Raw genomic sequence first — 22719 nt, 5'->3', positions numbered from 1 at the left:
CAATGATATTACTATTTATGACAATAATTGAAATCTCTCCATCTCTTGCTGCGATGGCTGTGCTGTGTTTGACTGGCAATAGCTTGGCTTTTGATTGCTAGAGCCTCTTTAAAAATGAAATTGTACCTGTCACGCATTTAATAAGCCCAGTAGTGTAGAAAAATAAAATAATTCACTCAGTGCAACACCCCTGATCTTCAGTTATCACTTACTGTCAAATTATTCTCATAGATTAAAATATTGTTTACTGGACTAGGCTATATAGACGTTGACCTAATGATTTTATAGGCTATTGAACTCATTCTATCCTCATCACAGAAAAATAAATAAATAAATGTATAAAAACACAGTTTAGTTTTTCTCAGTGGCTTTGGTGCATTTCTCACAACACCATTTACATTTGCACAACAGTTAATGCATTTCTCAAAACAATTAGCACAAACTGCAAAACCTAGTTGATAACCTGAAAAAGTGAATCACTTACTCAAAATGGATAGCTCATTCCTCAAAAGCAAGTATTGATGTCAATGAGAGTGTCAGTGTCATCAAGAGGAAAAGTCCTGGCAAGTGTTTATAAAAAGATAGTCAAATGGCTTTGTCATGTTTTCATTATGACAGTTTGCTCTATTTTTTTTTCAATGCAATAAAGTCTGATTTTGGTGACACTTTCTGAAAATGCTCAAGACAGCACTATATACTATTTGCTCAGCCATTTGAAAACTACAGTAAAGTTAGACATCACTGCATTTAGTGAGGAATCTGATTACAAGACACTGAATATGTATGTTTCACATTTTTACTGCAGATGCTCTTTGCAATTCTAATTTATTCACAGCATTGGGCAAAAGAATAAATACACTCTTATTTACAACAAACATAAACTCCCTTTGGGCAGAGCTGTGCACAACTGTAAACAATATGTGCTGTGCACAACTTTCAAACATTAAGTACAAATTGCAACTGAACCTACAACATACACACGTCTGTAAATCATTCATGAAATTGTTCAATTTAGAAGACATTTTCTGGAAAATAAAGATGTAAAAGTTTTAATAAAATTTGCTTGTCAGATTTCGACAACTAGTTCAACATTTTTATATGTAATGACTCAAGTAATGAAATGAGGACTATTAGTTTTTAAATGGAATGACTTTTCAGTATTCACAAGTTTAGTTTATTTTGACTGACATGACATAAGCAAATAATAATTTTATAAACAGCAGAGAGTTGTATGAAAGCAATTGATACATGTCCAAAAGCATTCACAATTTGTTGGAAGGAATTCAATTCAATTCAGCTTTATTTGTATAGCGCTTTTACAATGTAGATTGTGTCAAAGCAGCTTCACATAAATGGTCATAGTAACTGGAACAGTGTGGTTCAGGTTTTAGTGTTTAAGTTCAGTTCAGTTCAGTTCAGTTTAGCTCTGTTCAGTGTGATTTAATCATTACTTAGAGTTCAAACACTGAAGAGCAAATTCATCGATGCGTAGCTCTACCAATCCTGAACCATGCGAGGTAGTGGCGACAGCGGAGAGGGAAAAAAAACTTCACCTGATGGGAGTGAAGAAAAAAAACCTTGAGAGAACCAGACTCAGTTGGGCACGACCATTTTAATTTCTCCGCTGGCCAAAAGTCTTGTGCAGAAATTCATTCGCCGTGGTTTATGCTGGAAGATGGCCTCAATGAAGACTCGTCTGTCCCTGGAGCGTCGCTGGAATCAGACTCATGTTCTCCACTCCCCATGACCATCAGCGCAGCAGCAGCTCAGGATATGGCCTGGTCCCGGATATGGAATCCTTGGGATCATCACGTCGCTGGTCTTGGATCCAATCAGTGACTCCGCCTAATCTGAGGACCTCGGGATGAGTATCCCCAGGTGAAAATAGAGAATAAAGAGAATAATTAGCGTAGCTGCTGTTCATAGTGTATATAAGCAAGATGTAGAAGCCAGTGTGGAACCCGCTAGGTGATGCACTGAGTGTATGCTTTACTAAACAGATAGGTCTTTAATCTAGTTTTGAACTGGGAGAGTGTGTCTGAGCCTCGGACATTACCAGGAAGGCTATTCCAGAGTGTAGGAGCCATGAAAGAGAAGGCTCGACCTCCTTTACTTGATTTTGCTATTCTAGGTACTACCAGAAGCCCTGAATTTTGAGATCTTAAGGAGCGAGTTGGTTCGTAGCGAGACAGAAGGTTGGTTAGATAAACAGGAGCTAGATTATTTAGAGCTTTATAGGTGAGAAGTAATATTTTAAATTCAATACGAAATTTAACAGGCAGCCAGTGTAAGGAGGATAAAATTGGGGTTATATGATCATATTTTCTGGACCTGGTCAGAACTCTGGCTGCTGCATTTTGTACTAATTGAAGTTTGTTAATAGAGGAATGAGAAACTGCTACTATGATGTGCACAAATGACTAATTGTTTTGAGAAATGCATTAACTGTTGTGCAAATGTAAATAGTGTTGTGAGAAATCCACCAAAGCCACTGAGAAAAACTGTAATATGTTGAATCATTTTGGGTTTTGGAGATAACTGGCAACGTTCTAGTGACTGGCTGCACGTGTCATCAATATCTGCACACCGCTATAAGAATAACGTCAAATCTGGCTAATAATAAAGGATAATTCAAGCTTATTAAAAAAATGATATATTTATTTATTTATTAAAAGCAACATGATTCTCCCCAGCTCATGGCTTTGTTAATACTGAATAGGTTTGAACTGCTGTGATCAGCCCGATTTGAAATTCTGGATTTCAATCATGTCTGTTTATGATCAGGGAGGCTGCAATTTGTGTTCAAGATGGCGAGGTGCAAGATTCTATCTTTAAACGGCTCACATTACCAGATAATCTGCGCTGAGAACCGATCAAAATCCTCGACAAGATTTCATCTCCGATTCTCAGGAGGTCAAAATAAATTGGACTAAAACTTCTGTAGTCTAAGCTCAGCTTTAAATAGATAGATGTATTCTCTGCGGCAGGCGTTTCTTTTTCAGGTAGTGGACACACAACAGACAGAAGAAGGAAACTCACAAGAGCATCAGTGGAGATTTTTCTAAGGAACGCTGGAGAACATTTAGTGCACTGCAGGAGTTCAGCAAGCATGTAGAGCTCTGTCAGTCGTGTCTTTGTCTTTTACAGTCTGGAGTGCAGCTTGTGGAGAAATATAGGAATCACACACCTCAGCAATGACTGGACACTGATGGTCAGGAGTGTCCTTTAAAAACAGGTGGATAGGTGCATGGCATGAATGTCCTTCCAAGAGGAAGAGGGTAGTGGTAGACATGGATTGTTAGCTAGATGTCTTCTCTGTGGCTATTATTTATTGTAGGTAATGGACATACAGCAGGGAGAAGAGAGAGACTCACAAGAGCATCAGTGGAGATTTTTTTTTAAATTGCCGGAGAACAGCATGTGCATTGCAGGAGCTCAGCCATCAGTTAGGGCTCTGTTGGTGCTGTCTTAGTCTTTTGCAGACTGGAGTGAAGCAGAAAGAAGAGAGTCACAAGGGAACAGAGGAGATATGTCTGAAGAGCACTGGAGAAAACTTTGTTTATTGCTGAAGATCAGCAGCATGTAGAGTTTTGTTAGTCTTGTTTTTGTCTTGTATGTCAGATTACACTGGGGCATGACGAGAAATGGTACTCACACCTCAGCAATGACTAGAAACTGATGGTCTGGTTAGTCATTTTACTGAATAGATAAGTGGATAAATGAATGAAAAATAGATGTCCTTCCAAGAGGAAGGGGGTGGTGGTGGGCTTAGATAGTTAGCTAGATGTCTCGTCTTTGGCAGGTGTTCAAGTAATGGACACACAACAGGCAGAAGAAGGAAACTCACAAGAGTATCAGTGGAGATTTATCTGAAGAACACTGGAGATTATCTTGTGCATTGCTGGAGTTCAGAAAACATGTAGAGCTCTGTTAGTCGTGTCTTTGTCTTTACAGACTGGAGTGCAGCATGTGGAGTAAAATAGAAATCACACACCCTTAGCAATGACTGGACACTGATGGCTAGAGGTTAGGTGTTTCCTGGGTGGATGGATGATTTAAAAATAGATGTCCTTCCAAAAGGAAGGGGGTGAAGGTGGGCATAGATTGTTAGATGTCTTCTCTGTGGCAGTTATTTAAATTGTTCACTGTTAACCCTTGCTGTAAATTATGCGGTAAATAACTCTAAAATAGCCAGTGTTCTGCTGTAATGAATGGAAACAGTATTTTACTGTAAAACCAGCAGGATTTGTATGAAATTGTGTCATGCAAAAAATAAATGACTGTAATTTACTTTATGTAGCCATTACAGGTAGTAACTGTGGTAATAAATGGTAAATTACTGTTCATCTACTCTGATGCTTTATGTGGCTATTTATAGAGAGTTGCATTTATTTTAAGACAGAAAACAATGGTTTAGGCATTAACACACACATACACTGGCTGTCCGTCTTATTATGAACACAAATGTGTTGCCCTTTAAGGGAGCCACAGGTGTTTGATTTGTTTACTTCTGAGTGTGCTCTATTCTCTGTCTGTCAGTTCAGATGCAGAGTCTGATGTGTTTTAAGCTCTAAATAAGAATCTACAATGAGTGTAAAGGAGTAAATGTGTTCAAATATTTTGAGGGTTTCTAAAATAATGTCTGTGTGTTAAATCCAATTGTTGTTATCCTGAACTGTGCACTTGAAAGCTACATCGTTAGCTAGTTAACATCTCCTTACACTTCTTACATGACTTTCATTGAAGTATATGTATTAATTGGACAACTCGTCTTTAATGGTTTTGCCATAATGTACAGATGCAAACAGTGTAATGTGCCTTTCTGGAACTAAGCAGATTTTTTACACATTAAAATCCTTCAATTTTAATCTCCTCAGTTAGATAACGTGCACAGAAATCCTCACAGGGAATCATAACAAAGGATTCATACTGTACAGCCATCCACACACAGACCTCCACTGTCAGGTTGTGAATTTGTTAATGTGTTACTTGTTACTTGGAAAAGTCATATTATTTCATAACTTGTGTTACTTGTAATGCGTTACCCCCAACACTGTAACCATCGATGTCAAACTCAGTTCCTGGAGTTCCCCCCCTACTTCAACACACAAGTCCTACTGTATATACACTGCATGTGTTGTTCATTATTGAACCTTTTTGTTTCATTGTAAATAGAAAATGTCTTCATACCTGCTGATTTGTTTAATTTTGTTAGACATTTTCTGCTGTATTTTTGTTTGCTGCCAAAACAATAAAATACATTTGTCTGAAGAATTGATTTGCTTTTTATTTTTCATAACAGTTCAGAAAACTGATTAATTTGAGTTAAACTACAATAACTACTGTATATATGATTTACCATTAATGTGTGTGCAGTAGCGATTAAGCTGTGAGTACAGAACTACAGTACAGTAATTAACTGTAAGCAGTTTCCAGTTTCCGCTACTGCTCTGTTACAGTGACTAACACTGTTGCCAGTATTCCACTGTAAAAAAAAGTCAAACCTGGTAAGATCTAATACATTTATTACAGTATTTATTATTTGTTAACATTAGTTAATGTAAATAAAGTTTCATTGTTAATTCACGTGAACTCACTGGACATTAACTAATATTAACAATTTAATTTAATATTACATTAATAATAAAACAGCCCAGACCTGGCAATGGTCATGCAAGCAGACTAGCTTTTCTCACACTGAAGCATATATATGCATAAACACACTCCTCAAAGATCTCTCTTAAATGAATGCTTTCTGCAGAATGCTTTATTTTAATATATTTGTGCATAAACATTAGATCAGTCAGTATCAAAGTCAAAACTGTAAACAAAAAACTTCAAAAAAAATCTTAAGGTCACATTTAAAAAATTAGTTCACCCAAATGGTTCACGCCACTGGTACTTCACAGCTACTGTGGGGTCACCCATTGTGGAGAGGTCTCAGCTGAGATGCCCAACCAAGACAAACCACCTGATTCTGGACAGCAGAAGATTGGCCTGTCCCCCAGAAAGAAGATGTTGCCTGAATGACCGGAAGAAACTTCAAAATGACCGGAGTTACAGATGGACCAAGCTACTGTAAGCTCTTCTCTGGAATAAATATAACACACACACACACACACACACACACACACACACACACACACACACACGCATAGAATAACACGAAATAAGTCTTGCAGACATTAAGAATTAAATATTTATAGGTCAAATATTTATTAATAACCTTCATTTAAAGAATATTTTAATAATAATAAAATTAAAAAAAAGTTTTCAGTGTCTTGAAATGGCCGAGTACTTTCACTAAAACACATTGAAATGAAAGGATTATTTCATCAAACATGTAAAACTTACGATCCTGAGGAAAAATAAAAAGAAGTGACCACTATAAAGTTATTGGTTATCCTGAATTAAATTAAAGCAAATTATTGAGAAAATTCCATGTTTAATGTTATAAATTTGACTCGAAAAAGCGAAAATTTTCAATTCATCATTGTGTTAAATGTGAAAAGAAGCAAGTAAACACACAAAATAATCTACAATAAAAAAGAAATTGATTTAAATGGCACAAAATGTGTAAATGATGACAAGTTTATTTTATATGTGTGAAAACAATTCAGCTTATTGTACTTTACTGCATTTATGACAAAAAGATGTTTTAAAATGAAAATAATCTTCAAAATAAGAATCTAAAACTTCCAGTAGGTGGTGGTAAATACATACACTTACATACCTTTAACTACACATGACATTTTACTCCACCTTACATATTACTCACCCGGATATATATAATTGTATAAGGGTCATTCTCACTATAAAGTGCCTTCGAAACTAAATTGTTTGAGAGTTTTGATTTAACCACAGTTATTGTATTAATTAGACCTTAGACTGTAAGAAATGAATGTTGGTCAAGCTCCTGCACTTTTTACAAATAATCTGCAAGTAGAAAAACAGTAAACAAACCTCACATTGTGTCAACCCTGTCATGGACAAATGTAAAGTATCAGTACAGTCAGAGCATCTGGAAAGTTTTCATAGCGCTTCACTTTAACCACATTTTTATGTTACAACCTTAATTCCAAATGAGTCAAATTTATTTTTTACCTCTAAATTCTACACACAATACTCCATAATGACAATGTGATTTTTTTTTCAAATTGTTGCAAATTTATTACATTTGAGAAATCACATGTACATGTACTCAGAGATGGTAGAATCTCACAAATGTTTTAAGTGTTGCCCAGCCGCAGCTCTACAGTTGTCTGTTAGAGAGGCTCTGCTGCTCATGCCCAGGAGGATGCGGGACTTCCAGTTGAGTGTGCACTTATCCCTGAGGACACACCTTGATTTGGGTATGATACACAAGGGTGATGGCATCCACAACCCAGTGTGCCAGCCTCTGCTTGATATGGCACTTTCCTTCTGCCGACTGCCAAAACAGACACAAAGCAAAATAAAACAAAAAGAAGAAAAAAAAACAGACTAGAGAATACTCTGTTTGGGCCACGTAAACACCCAGTGTGCGACCTGATCACAGCAATGGAGGGGTTAAGTAAGCCTCCTCCAGGGTCAATGCTTAAAGTCTCACTATATGATCTGGAGTGGTAGGAACCTTGGGCACATAGCCAGGCCAGAGTCTCAGGACAATGTGAGAGTTAGCTGGCCCAAATTCCAAGCATGATTTGCTGACAGAAAATGCCTCCAGGTCCCGGACTCTGTTAATAGAAGCCAGTGTGATGAGCAGAGCTGTCTTCAAGAAAAGAAAACTTAAAGATACTGAATCAAGTGGCTCTCTTTGCAGTGCGCAGAGGACCACAGAGTGATCCCAAAAGGTCATGAGAGGTCAGCTACCGATGCTGGCAGGTCACTTAAGGTTTCTATGTCATGTCTATGAATCACACATGAAGGTTCCAGAGATTTGATTTGATTTATTTATTTTCAAACAGAAATATCACACATAAAAAATCATTAACAAAAAATACATTTCAACATGGTCAAAAATGGAGTGGGATGAAGCACAAGCCGTCTCGGGTTACGTATGTAACCATAGTTCCCCGAGAGGGAACGAGACACCGCGTCTAACCAGAACGCTAGGGGAACACCTCTTTTATACGCGTCTTGAAGCACATGTGAAATCAATCTAATGTAATTAAGCAGGTGTCGTCAGACCAGAGAGTATAAAAGCCTGTACTGAGCATTCAGTATCAACTTTGAATTTGCTTGAAAGAAGTAACAGGCAGAAGAGAGTATGGCGGAATACGCAGTGTCTCGTTCCCTCTCGGGGAACTATGGTTACATACGTAACCCGAGACGTTCCCCATCTAGGGAACTTCAACACTGCGTCTAACCAGAACGCTAGGGGAACGCAATACCCACTAGGCCAGACTCACTGCTGACTGTGAACGCACACTACGCAGTGAGAATAGAGGACCCTGGTGAGGGGTCTACATCGAGTTGATAGTGACGCACAAATGTATGTGGAGTCGACCATCCTGCCGCCAAACAAATGTCAGAAAGGGCTGAGCCCGAAATAGACGCTTTGGAGGCCCCGACAGCCCTTGTGGAGTGGGCCTTAACAAATTTAGACGCAGGGCGTCCAGCAGCCTGATAGGTAAATGAGATAGTCTCAACTATCCAATTACTTATTGTCTGCTTATTCGCTGGACTCCCCCTTTTTGAGGGTCCGAAGCAGACCAGTAACTGTTCACTCTTTCTCCAGTTGATAACCCGGTTAACATATGTATTCAGAGCTCTAACTGGGCAGAGTAAGTTTAACTTCTCTTGGTCCGACGACTGAAATGTGGGCGGCCTGTAGCACAGCAGGTCTCGCCACATGAGTGGGCACCTTAGGCACGGGATAAAGAAAGGCTTTGGACATGCCTGGAGCAAACTCCAGAAATGAAGGTGCAACCGACAAAGCCTGGAGGTCACCAACCCTTTTTAAGGAAGAAATAGCTAATAAGAAAGCTGTTTTTAGTGTCAGAAACTTATCTGACGCCTCCTGCAGTGGCTCAAATGGGGGAACAGAGATGCCCCCGAGCACCAATGTTAAATCCCATGTCGGTACCCTGTGTGTGCTGACAGGCCTTAGCCTTATGGCTCCACGAAGGAAGCGACGAATTAGCGGATCCTGTCCTAGTGACTCATCATCTAGGGGAGAACGGTAGGCCGCTATAGCTGACACGTACACTCTCAGAGTGGATGCAGCTAACCCAGCAGACAGGCGATCTTGGAGAAATTCCAGCACTGAGGCTACCTGGCAGCTGACTGGGTTCAGCTGGTGTTCTCTGCACCAAGCTGAAAAGAGAGCCCATTTTAGGGCATAAAGCTTCCTTGTGGAGGGAGCCCTGGAGCTTAGAATGGTCTGAGCAACCTCGGTTGACAGTCCATACTCTATGAGGTGGGCCCCCTCAGAGGCCACACCCACAGTTTCCACAGGTCGGGTAGGGGATGAAGTATCAATCCTCCCGCCTGGGACAGAAGGTCCCTGCTGATGGGGATCTCCCACGAGAGACCCGCCAGCAGGGCTATGAGGTCCGAAAACCAAATCCTGGTAGGCCAAACCGGGGCTACCAGCAGTAACTGTACTCAGTCTTGACGGACCCTCTCCAGGACTCCTGGGAGCAGAGCGATCGGGGGAAAAGCATACAGACGCAGCCTCGGCTATGTCTGAACCATGGCAACCAGTCCCAGAGGGGCTGGATGCGAGAGAGAAAACCATAGTACGCAATGTGTGGTCTCTTGGGAAGCAAACAGGTCTACCTGCGCTTTCCCTAATCTTTCTCAAATGGACTCCACCACCTCGGGGTGAAGAAGTTTCCATTCCCTGAATCTCACCCCCTGCCTCGACAGGAGATCTGCTCCCATGTTCAGATGGCCCGGGACATACATTGCCCTGATGGACAGGATTTTGTTCTGGGCCCACAGGAGGATCCGATGTGCTAGTTTGCATAGCATTCGAGACTTCAGACCCCCCTGCTGGTTGATGTAAGCGACAACCAATGTGTTGTTCGTGCAGACTAAAACATGATAGCCCCTTAGATCTGGGAGAAAGTGTTTTAAGGCCAGAAACACGGCCATCATCTCCAGGCAGTTTATGTGCCAGTAACGATGATGTTCTCCCCATCGTCCCGCTGCGGGAAGCCCCCTCAGGGCTGCTCCCCAGCCCGTTAGAGAAGCATCTGTCATAAGCATGACGCGATGACAGACAGCCTCCAACACTAGGCCCTGGGACAGGAACCAGGGCATTTTCCACATACTTAAGGCTCGAAGGCTCATGAGATCCAACAACCTCTGAAAGTGTTTCACAGTGATGAACTGGCCTAGTTTGACTGTGTACGGTTGACTGAATCGAAGCGATTCATGGCGGGGACAGACATGCTCGCATCGTCATGGAGTCCCATAGCACATCTAAAAAAATGGTCGTCCTGGCTGGAACAAGCACACTTTTTGCGGTGTTTAACCGAAACCCCAACCTTCTGATATGGGTGAGAACGACATCTCGATGCCGAACTGCCATATCGTGAGTCTGAGCTAGAGTTAGCCAATCGTCTATGTAGTTTAGGATACGTATACCCTGCATACGAAGTGGAGCTAGTGCCGCTTTGACTATTTTGGTAAAGGTTCGAGGTGACAGAGCTAGGCCGAATGGAAGAACCCGATACTGGAACGCTTCGTCCCCCCCCAGCGGACCTCAGGTATTTCCTGTGTTGGGGAAGGATGGAAATATGGAAGTATGCGTCTTTCTGGTCTATCGTCACAAACCAGTCCTCGGACTGAATTTGTGACACCACGTTTTTGATGGTTAACATCCTGAACCTGAGGGCCCTGACAGACCGATTTAGATTTCTCAGATCTAATATGGGACGCAATCCCCCATCCTTTTTGGGAACTATAAAATACCGGCTGTAAAACCCTGACTCTCTGTCGAGTGGGAGAACACGCTCTATTGCGCCTTTTATTAATAAGGCCAGTACTTCCTGTTCCATAACCAGAGCCTGTTCTGGCTTCACTATGGTGGGTGCAATACCGTTGAAGCGAGGTGGGCGTGCACAAAACTGTATTTTGTAGCCATGTTCTACTGTGAACAGGACCCACTGGGACACCATCGGCAGGTGTTTCCACGCTGCCAAAAAATGTGCTAGGGGTACCAGCCTCTCGAGACTGGCATCTGGTTGTTCTTTGACCCCCCTGCAGAGGGGGTGGGGCCCCCAATGCCCTCAGACACTGAGGAACGCCCACCCCGGGAGACACAGAGCCCCCCACCAACATAAGTGGTGAGGTGGCCTCTCCCTTTCTCCACGGACCCTGGTTCAGTGAGAGCGCTGAATGGTGCTCTCGGTGTCCAGGGGGGGCCCTGGAAAGCCTGACTCCCAACACGTCAGGACTTTGTTTTATCCTTTGTACTTCATGATATGAGGAGCTGGTTGACGGCTGGGGCTGTTTTTTAACGCGATCGACGGCGTCACCGAAGAGCCCTGAGCTCGATATTGGAGCGTCCATAAAAATAGCTCTATCGGTTTCTGACACTTCTGCTTGTGTCAGCCAGAGGTGCCGCTCAGTAGCCACCAGGGTAGCCATAGATTGCCCCAAACTAGAGGCTGCCTCTTTAGTAGCTCTTAAAGCTAGATCTGACGCCCGAAGAGCTTCTCGAAGCTGTTCGGGTGTTGCTCCCCCACCATCTAGGCACTATTTAATTAGGTCAGCCTGATATGCCTGCAGCACTGACATGGTGTGCAGGAATCCAACAGACTGACCAGCCGTCATATATGCTTTGCTGACTAGACCCGATGTTACTCTTAATGGTCTCGACAACAAAGAAGGGACCCTTGCAGATTTTAGATCTGAACGACGATGACGTGCTAAGTCCTCTTCTATCATTGGCATTACTGTACATGCCTTTTCCCCTAGCCCACGAACTGCTGAATAAATAGCTGTTTTTGGTGTCATTAACCGTGCTGAATACGTTACGTCATGTAGCTCGGGACAAAAGGGGAGGTCCCTTAGTGGAGGATCTACTCTGCTGGGTAATTCTCTCTCATCCAGCATTCCTGTCAGACGCAGCTGCTGCTGCTCACGTGCAGGCTGCCAATCTATTACTTCGAACCTGTCAGCAGCACGTGAAATCACCTCCACTAACTCCTCATATTCCACTGACTGGGGCGGCAGATTCCCCGACCCTCTTTGTATTTGTTGCTGCGGCGCCTCGGTTTCCTCGGAAACAGAGGACGCCGCCCTCCCATGAGGCGCAGAAGAAACCGCAGAGCGTGCTTCTGACGCTCCCGAAGGAGGATTAGATCTCACGGATCCAGAGAGAGAAAGGACAGAGTCCGTCTCCATCTCATCCGCCAGATCTAGCTGCGAACCCCACGACCGAAGTCGACGCTCAGCCTCAGCACGAGCGGGACCCGAACCGCGAGGAGCATGCACCACGGGAGCTTTATTAAAGAGCTCCCTCCGACTACGCAGCTCTTTACGGGAGAGAACGTCACAGTGTCCACAGTCAGCATTCTCAAATGCTGCCAGGGCATGCTCTTCTCCCAAACACTCTAAACACAAATCATGTGAGTCACCAGCCGTAATAGAGCGAGGGCATGGAGGCACACAACGTTTAAAGTTTTTCTCTGCCATACCAAAATAAAAAAGTAGTTGTCAGTTTTTTTGTATTTTGTGTATGCAAATCAGTAATGAAAGTTCACAGAAAGAGGGTGTATTTTCACGTGCGTGCTTCTTGAAAGCAAAGAAGTTGATACTGAATGCTCAGTACAGGCTTTTATACTCTCTGGTCTGACGACACCTGCTTAATTACATTAGATTGATTTCACATGTGCTTCAAGACGCGTATAAAAGAGGTGTTCCCCTAGCGTTCTGGTTAGACGCAGTGTTGAAGTTCCCTAGATGGGGAATTATTATTTTCTCACCCCATTACCACACACATCATTCGTCTATTACTTAAACTGATTTCTTCTTTTACTGATCTCTTCTTTTTCATAAAATATATTTTATCCTTTTGGCATCTTTGACAAATTATATGTTTGATTCCATTTGTACCTTTACATTTTGTAACAGACCCAAAGGAAAAAAAATCACTGCAAATAGTCATTAATTAAAACTTCATCATACCTTTCTCTATTTATCCTTTTTCAATCACCTTCATCATTATATTCCTTTAATAATACACATTTATACAACTTTTTCAATTGATTATTATCCTGACATTGTTTGGGAGTCTGATCTAGACTGTTCCATAATTTCACATCACAGACAGACATACACAAACTTGTTAAAGTTGTCCTTGTTATCAACCTCCTAAACCTTAGTTCTTCTCTCAGATTATATCCCTCTTGTCTTTCTTCAAATAACTTTTGCATGCATTTTGGAAGTAATTCATTCCTAGCTTTAAACATAAATTGTGCTGTTTTAAATTGAACCAAATCATTGAACTTGAGTATCTTTCATTTTAAAAATAAAGGATTTGTTTGCTCCAAATAGCCCACATTTTCCATCAGTCCAATGACTTTTTTGTATTTTAAATGATTGATTGTATTTGAAAACAACATCAATTAGGACTAACAAAAACCAGAAACAACTATCTAACTAATGCTGAGATGACTTATGGATATTTGTGTGCAATAAATCCAAAATGTATGTCTAATCATTATTAAATAATAATGATGACAATAATACTAACAATGAATTACATCTCTCATGATCGTGCTGCCCTGAATGTGCTTGAATGTAAGTTTATAAATAAATTCATGGTTTGCATCAAACTAAAATGAAGAATTGCAGTAAGAAATATTTATTTTGCACTATTGTTTATATCTAATAAATAACATTTCTGCTACAAAACAAACAAAAGATTATAATAAATCATTTAATTCAAGGCTGAAAGCTGCAAAACTGTTTTTAGTTAGTAACTCAAGAAAGAATGGACAATAGAAATTAATAAAAGTCTCACTTCTATCACTCTTTAAAGGTTTTGATCTGGGTTTGTGTCATTTTAAATGCTCAGTCTTGTTATGAGCTGATTTTCTTTCTTCTGTTTGTGGAAAGCAGGCGAGTCAGCGCACTAATTTATAAGCAGGCAGAGCAGGATTCTCGTGATGACCACCGGCACAATACTGCTCTTTGTTATGAGCCGCAGATTCAGTTTAAACTTAGCAAAGGCGAGCTTCTTTGTCGATGATGTGTACAGTGTTAGATTTCACATTTAGCGGACATTTGCGCTGAACACGCAGTGAATGCAACGCATCGAGCTTCAGGCACCTTCTCCGAAAACACGGATCAACATTCACCACATGTCATGATCGCTGTCATCGGCGCCATTACGTTGTAACTTTAGGTGGGGTTTGCAAATCTGTGTGTAGGCTACTTTTCACTCTTCGGCTGTTTGCATTTCCAAATAACATAACCTTTGTTTTACTTATATTTAATGACAATTTGTTTAAGTCAAACCATAATTTTAATTAATTAATTTCTGTTTTAATCAACTCCATAAGTTTTAGTAAATTATCCCCAGAACAAAAGATACTTTTATCATCTGCAAATAATATAAACTTAAACAACTCTGATATCTTACACAGATCATTCATGTGAATTATAAACAATATTGGACCTAAAACTGATCCTTGTGCTATGCCACACTTTATATTTAGATATGAAGATTTATGGTTGCCAATTTCCACAAACTGTTGCCTATTTTTTAAATAACTGCTTATTCAGTCCAAGGCTACTTCTCTAATACCAAACCTTTATCATTTGTTTACCAATATATTATCATTTATTGTATCAAATGCCTTCTTTAAATATATAAAAATTCCAACTACCTTCTCCTTATTTTGATCTGGACGTAAGTGCCAGATAGAAAACCTCCTTGAGAAAGAAGGTCCTTCCTCAGGAGAATCTGTCAGGGAGGGTCTGTCCCGAGGAGTGTGAGTTCTGGAAACCAGGTCTGGGTGGGCCAGTGTGGTGCAACCAGCAAGATCTGCTCCTCGTCCTCCCTGACCTTGCACAGGGTCTGTACAAGAAGACTCACTAGGGAAACGCAAACTTGCCTGATACACATGTCCGAATCCAGCAGTGAGCCAGTGCATCTGTGCTGAGCGGAGCAGTGGCCGGTTTTGGCTAAAGCAAACAGGTAAACCTGAGTTTCTCCAAAACACCCCCATATCAGCTGGAGTACTTTAGGGTGAAGTTGGCACTTTCCTGGGATTGTGAGCTGCATGACATTCCTTGGTGCTTGCCATTGACATCCCTGAGACATGCAACAAAAACCTAAAATTAATAACAGAATTTAACATGAACCTGTTTATAATAAGAACAATTAAGAACAATCAGTAAATAAAAGTGAATAAAAAGTTAAATGTGAAGTGCCATTAGAAACTCCTGGAATGTCAGTCACTTTGTAAAAATGAACAGTATTTTACTGTAAATCAGGAAATTCTCCATTAGATTTATTAGTGTTTTATAACAGATTTGGACAGTTGCACAGTTTAACCAAGCTTAATGTTGTGTTCAATGTTCTCTGTATTTCTCAGTTCTCCTGCATTTGTTCTGTTAATAGGTGTGGATGCCAGTTCACAGGCCAGTACTCATGAACTTTGAGAGGCAGTTTTTGGGGAAACTGTATCATAGATAGGGGTGTAACGATACACTCAAGTCCTGACGATGCACTGAGGTCTTATGAAGCAAAGGAATCTCTCTCTGTGCAACAAAGTGAACATTATTTACAAATGTATCATCTGTAATATCTCTGTGGTAAACAAACGTGTGATTTCACGGCCATGAAACAGCATTATCAGCGTAATACAGGAAAACAGAATTGACCTTTTTGGGTGAAAATTAACCTTATACAATAAGTCGAGTACTGCAAAAAAAACAAGTTCAGTATTGCAAGTCCTATCGTTTACACAAGCGATGCACATCAGCACATTTATATTTCACAGTTTCACATTATGATGTATCGTTATACCCCTAATCAAAGAAGAATGTAAAGAACACGCATTGAACTCATTTTAATCTGTCTACTTTATATTTTCAGCTAATAGGCTGTATAATTGGACGTCAGGGCACCAAAATTAATGAAATCCGTCAGATGTCTGGGGCTCAGATCAAAATTGCTAATGCCATGGAGGGGTCATCAGATCGCCAGATCACCATTACTGGAACACCTGCCAACATCAGCCTGGCACAGTATCTTATAAACGCCAGGTGAGATTCAAAGCAAGTAACAGAATAAATGCTAAACACAGATGTGTGTAAGTTCTGAATTAAATGTACTTAATATATTTATTTTAAAAAATACTGTAATCAAACGTAAAGGAATGCAAAAGTTTAAAGAAAAGTGTTATAGATACCAAGGCTGAATTTAATTGATGAATAAATAAAGTAAAATTACAACAATCTTTTATTATTACAGATTTATTTTTAAAGCTAAAGCTCTCTTTTTAATGATCCTCACTAAACCAATGTTTCTATCTTGTCTTCAAAAATAATTCTATACTGATTTTTATTTAGGAAATATATTATTATTATCATTAGTAGTAGAAGTAGTAGTAGTAGTAGTAGTGTTAGTAGTTAGCATAGCAGTAGTGGCAGCAGCAGTTTTTTTTTTCTTAGCAGTGTGGTTGAATTTGGTGGTGGTCAGTATTGCCAGGATAACATTTTTATTTTTTTTGAAAATGCAGTTGCAGGAAAGAATAATTCTTAATTAAATCTAGTTTGGAGTTATAGCACAGAAACTTAGCATGCTGAATGTCTAGCGGTTATTACTCTAATTTATTTCAAACTAATTGTTTTATTCATATTATACAGTATATTCAAATGTATTTAAGTTATCATACATGTAATGTGAGCAATAAATTGTATGAAAATATGCTTCATTTTAAATTTGTAAGTGGCGAAACGGGCAGTCATGAATGTTGTGATTTTGAGAAAATGAAATCTCATTTTAATTACGCTGTAAAAAGCAATTAGTTGACTATAAAAAGGTAAGTTAAGTCAACTTAATAGGTCCTCATATTTTTAAGGGAAGTCAATTGGTCACTTTTAAGGCAGCGGTTTTGATCCCTTCATTAAAGTAACTAATCGCTTTTTATAGGAAACAAAATGATGTTTTACATTTGAAGGTGACATTTATTCTTAATTTATTCTTAGTAACACAGTTTGTTTCATTCAGCACATGATATTCTTTGGTCTGAAAATAGTTATTGATTACAAACCAGATGATAGTCAGTGTTTAATGATTTATTTCAGCCTTCAGAATGGCCTGATTGTTTAATCTTTGACATTTTTACTTGGCTCAACTTCATTTATGTTGACTGTGCTTCAAGTAATTGTAATAGTTTATAAAGCAATGTACTTTGTTTACATCTTTGTTTATTACCGTTATTTGCTGCATTGAGATTATTTGAGATTATATTGAGATTGACTTGGAGAACTGAAAGTGTGACGGTGTCACATTCGTCCAGACATACTTAAGAAAGATTCATTTAATCATGTAAGAACTGACCCTTTTGGGCAACGCAACTGTGATTAAAGTAAAGCAGCAAGTAACAGAAGCTGATTTGAATGTAATGTTGTGACTTTTTAACAGGTCATTTGCTGTTAAATTTGTATAATAAATAATAAATATATTCAAGTTTTTTTTACAATCTTGGTTTTAATAGATAGTGACTACATTGTGAGTTCTATTGTATCTCTGCTGTATTTGCTCAATGTTACAGTTCTCTGTTCAGAATGTTTATTATTTATATCACAGAAATGGGATTCATTCAAACGTAATGTATTATGTATGGATTTCAGTGTTGACTGCTGTATGATTTTATGTGATTAATAATATGACATAAAATCTCATTTTTCATTGCAATCTCATTTTCACATCATTGCAAGGATACTTATGAAGGTAAAAATGAATATGTATTTGCTTCTGTCATTTCTATTTCTAAAGACAGTTAATTGTGCTCCAGTGACTTATAATTGTATAATCATGGCCATATTCTGAGTCTGAAATAGTGTTATTCTGAATGTCTTAACACCCTTGGCAGTCTTTTTCCAGTATAACATCATATAACAGGTTATGTCACCATATACAAAATAGATCATGCATTTTGCAAAGATAATCATTTATTTTAGGTCTGTAAGAATTGAAATATTACAAATATTTTTGATGTCTTTGACAATTCACATGAGCTGAAAACAGGGCCAATGGACTCCACAACCCACCAGGGGGGAATGCGGGAAAAACCAGTTCCTGCTGCATTTGCATCTGAGTATGCTGAAACTCAGCTTCATCCCCCCAACTCACGCATATGGTCATTTCAATGTTTGAATGTTCTAGATTAACCAAACTGACTTTAACTATCATGTTTGATATCATTTGAAATGTCTCAGTGCGATTGGTACAATGGTCTCGTTCTCTCAGAAATAGACATAATCAAAACAATTGTCGTATTTTGTAGGATAAGGCTCTAACAAATACAAATTTGCTTTAATCAGTAGATGTGTGCAATTGTGTCCCCCCCACCCCCAATCATGGATCAGTCCAGCAGTCAAATCAGATGAAAATTTAGTTTTAGAAAACAAATAGTTTGTTCATTATTTTTAGTTGTGAACTCATTTTAAGCAAACAAATCTTTTAAAATGTAGAGATTGTGTTCAGATAAAAATAACGAAAGGAAGACAGAGTGATATAAGATAAAGACAGCTAAATAAATAAGCAAATATAAAAAGTGCTTATTACTGAAGGACTTCTGGGTCTCATGACTCGAATTGCTTAGGGCCCCCAAACACCTAATATCCGGCCCTGCTCATAACAAACAATCATCATGATCACGGTACAAAGTGTAGAGTAAACAATGTTATTAACACTATGAGCTGTATTTGTTAAAATAAATGTTAAATTATTGTGCGTTTCATTAGACAAACTGTTGAGATGATGAAAAACACGCTGTCTTATACGTTTTAGTTAAATTGTGATTCTCTGTGCTGAACATTGCCCCCTTGTGTTGTCCATGATCACTTACTGAGGAGAGACGTGACCCTGCACCACAAAAGCACTTTTTTACTTCTTTTGGTTTGAGCACATGCTTTTTAAAATGATTGAGTTGTTGAAACTTTGACCTACACATGAAAAAACAATATGTACATTTTAAATTATTTTCAAAATTATAATTGTATTCTAACCTGAAACTGAAGATCGTCTTAAAAAGAGATTTATTGCGCTATATTGGGATAATTTGCAATTTGATGTGCACAAAAGAAGAAAAACACAGTAGTGTTTACTTTAAATTCTCGTAAGAAGTTTAGTATTTGTATTTTTTCTAACTTTGAATTGAAGATTATATCAAAAAACTATTCAGCACTCTTCAATGTTGAAATTTTGTAGTTCAATGTCCACAAAAACACAATATTGTTCATTTCAAATTCTCATAGAAACTTTTCTTTTTTACCTAAAATTGAAGATCATTCAAAATAAAAAACATTTGTTAAATATCAGCATGCGTGTATGGACATTTACTGAGTTTATTATCGACAGATCTGTGTTTAAGTAAAACAATTCGGCTAGTTTAGATTTTTATGTTTAAAATTCAGATATCAGATATTGCAAATAAAGTTTTGGTCTAGTTAGTTCAGCACACTACAGACAGCATGATCATATCTAACTTAACAGTCTCCTGATTCCTCCAGTGTCTGTGTTCATTCATTCATTTTCCTTCAGCTTAGTCCCTTTATTCATCAGGGGTCGCCACAGGGGAATGAACCGCCAAAATATCCAGCATATGTTTTACACAGCAGATGCCCATCCAGCTGCAACCCAGTACTGAGAAACATCCACACACTCTCACATGCACAAACACACTATGGCCAATTTAGTTTATTCAATTCACATAAACCACATGTCATTGAACTGTGGGGGAAACCCATGCCAACACATGGAGAACAATCAAACTCCACACAGAAATGCCAACTGGCCCTGCTGGTACTCGAACCAGCGACCTTCTTGCTGTGAGGTTACAGTGCTAACCACTGAGTCACTGTGCTGCCCTTGGTTTGAACATTTACATTTTAGTGAAACCAGTAAAGACAAAAAAAACTGCTGTAATTGCGTATAAAATAACTTTATTGTTTATGATTTATTTAACATCTTCCCCTGTTTTTCTCTAAGTGGTCTAGAAACTGTACATTTGTCTACTGTAGACTAGCTTGTGTGTGTGTGTGTGTGTGTGTGTGTGTGTGTGTGTGTGTATGTCTTCAGCTCGTACAGCTTCACACAGAGGCTCACAGATGCAGCAGAGGAAGCTCAGGATCAGGATCTGTTCTCCTCAGTTCCTCTGCCCCTCCTGCTCTCCTTCTACAAATCATTGACAGCGTTTATCTACACTGAACCTGACAATGCAACCCAAGCCATGACTGCTGGATTTAGATAAGTGTAATGTCACTGGCCACCTGTGCAGTGCAACCAGGGATGGCTCTCAATGTCATCTAAACTGGGCCGATCAGCCGGTGCTGCACTGAGACACCAGCGAATCAGCTGACGGCACTCTGTTACACACAACACCGTCTTCAGAAACACGCAACAACACACTTCTGCTCGCTCGCCAGGCTATCTCTGAATGTGTCTGAATCTCTTACCTGTTGACAAGCTCCTAGGGAAGGTCAGTCTGCTTCTGGACGTGACCCTCTGTGCGCCTCTGAATGGGAAACGGTCACACAGGATGTTGTAGAGCGTCACTCCTACTGACCAGACTGTAGCTGGAGTCGCATGGTAGCGATGTCTACGAAACCACTCAGGAGGAGCGTATGCAGGAGTGCCTGAGAGACATAAGAAGACCACAAACATCTGCTCAACATGCTCCAGTACAGACAAATTCCCTTTAGTGGATCAGCAGAAGTTCACAAACATCAACAGAACGTTTCCTTCTGTAACTCAAACTCACCTGCAAAGTATTTGTAGGCCGATCGCTTCAGCAGATCTCCACAGCCGAAGTCCAGCAGCTTGATGTCCTGGGACTCTGTGGAGATCAGCAGGTTTTCTGGTTTGACGTCCCGGTGCAGGACGCCGCGGCTCTCGCAGTGTTTTAGGGCCGCAATCAGCTGCACCAGCACTTTCTTTGCAAGACGCTCATCCAGACAGCCGTTCTCCTCACAGAAGCTCTGGAGATCTTGGCAAGGATCCGGTCGCTCCAGGATCAGGATGTAGCGTCTGGGACGGTCAAACCAGTCCAGCAGCTGCAGGACACTGGGGCAGGCAGGAACTGACGTGACACGGGTCATCAATGCCACCTCCAGCGGCAGCCGACCCTGACCATCCTGCAGGACAAACCCTCCATTATATCCAGAACTCAATCAAACACAGCAAACACAACAGATTCACATCAAAACATACAACTTTCAGTCGCTCGGGGGTCCGGTCCTTCGACACGTACTTGATGGCCACCTGCAGACAGGAAAAGCAGAGTAAATCACACCTGCCTGATTGTGACACATGACATTTACTGACAGCAACATTTCTAAAGCATGTCTGAACAAAGGAGGGAAGAAAATCTCTTACTGGCAGTCCATCAGACCTGCGCATCCCAGCAAACACAGAGCCGAATCCACCTCGTCCCAGCAACGGGCCCTTCTGGTACAAGTCTGCAACACAGAAGAGCACAAGAAATGAAGAAAAGAGAGAAAGAGAAAACATGCTGCGGTCTCTTCAATGACAAATCATTTCCTAACTGAGCCATAAGATCTAGAAGATGAGCTGTGCTGACCTCTGCGAGAGCGTTTGGCTGGTCTGCTGGACGAGGTGGACAGTGTTTGCTGGCTGCTGCACTGCCTTTTCCTCTTGCTGTTCCTCTGGTCTGTGGATGCAGAATCAGCCAAATGTGAAGGCAGAGGAGCCAAAAAACCAGGAAGCTCAGTGGTGCAGTCCCGTGTATCTTCTGTATATCAAAACATTTTTAATTAATCTTTTTTGTTAACTTCTGTAATCCTTTTCATATTAGTCAAACATCATACAGCATCATACAGTGATATACAATGACAAACAAATGAAAGATTAAAAACACTCACCTCCTCTTTCTTCACCCATGTGGGACATGGACAATCTCCTCCAACCTGCAATAAAACAGACAAATACAGACAAATATAAAAAATAAATGTAAAACAAAGTAAAGAAAAAGAAGAAGAAGAAGAAGAAGAAGAAGAAGGAATGAAAAAACAGCAACAAAATTGTATTTAAAAAAATAATCAGAAAAATAACGAAAAAAAGATGATTAGAGAAATTGTGCTCTTTAAAATAAGTCTTTTTCTCTCAGAAATCCTCCAAAAGCTTCAGAAATCTCAGGAATCGCACAGAAATGCTCTGCAAAGTCGCCTCGTCTCTCAACCAACAGATTGCGATAGGTTTGATTGTTTTTTATATGCTGTCGGAATTCATATCATAACACGCGTTGCTATAGCAACTAAAATTGTAAAATACAAATAGCCAAAAAGGGGTATAAATCCGATTAGTTCTAATTAAAAGCTCTTGTTATTAAATTAAAAATGTATAAAAATTTAATTTCCGGGGTAATTTTCAATTGGCCAATCAGCTTTCATCAATACTGCGTCATCACCATACACTGATTGAGCTATCGAAATTAAATGAAATGAAATACTAAAAGCCTTATTTAATTCAATATTATTGTTGTTTATTATACAATTTATTTCATTTAAAAATATAATTCATTA

General features: G+C 39.7%; 1 protein-coding gene across 10 annotated transcripts in view; it reads right to left on the bottom strand.

The window, feature by feature from the left end:
• Window positions 1-22380, bottom strand: part of LOC147843441 (serine/threonine-protein kinase pim-3-like) — a 52728-nt gene extending 30348 nt beyond the window's left edge. Inside the window, exons 1-10 of one of the 10 annotated variants that reach the window (XR_015493432.1) lie at window positions 22060-22380; window positions 21759-21929; window positions 21554-21636; window positions 21389-21439; window positions 20940-21312; window positions 20635-20814; window positions 14829-15256; window positions 7559-7715; window positions 7343-7422; window positions 5747-6090 (exon numbers count right to left, since the gene is read on the bottom strand). Coding sequence is in view for 3 of the 10 variants with exons in the window: in XM_087257018.1 (XP_087113144.1) it covers window positions 14909-15276; window positions 20635-20814; window positions 20940-21312; window positions 21389-21439; window positions 21554-21636; window positions 21759-21929; window positions 22060-22087 (1254 nt within the window). In the remaining 7 variants the exon portion in view is untranslated. Of the gene's footprint in view, window positions 1-5742; window positions 6091-6575; window positions 7430-7558; window positions 7716-12669; window positions 15277-20104; window positions 20354-20448; window positions 20545-20634; window positions 20815-20939; window positions 21313-21388; window positions 21440-21553; window positions 21637-21758; window positions 21930-22059 lie in introns of those variants that run through there. The other 9 variants (XR_015493434.1, XR_015493435.1, XR_015493436.1 and 6 more) reach the window with 9 other exon arrangements.
• Between the last annotated feature and the right edge of the window lie 339 nt (window positions 22381-22719).

This window comes from Danio rerio, chromosome 6, assembly GCF_052040795.2.
Source record: "Danio rerio strain M-AB ecotype USA chromosome 6, GRCz13ab, whole genome shotgun sequence".
Lineage (NCBI taxonomy): Eukaryota > Metazoa > Chordata > Actinopteri > Cypriniformes > Danionidae > Danio > Danio rerio.
The sequence above is the reverse complement of the archived record's forward strand: the minus strand, read 5'-3'. Positions and strand labels throughout refer to the sequence as shown.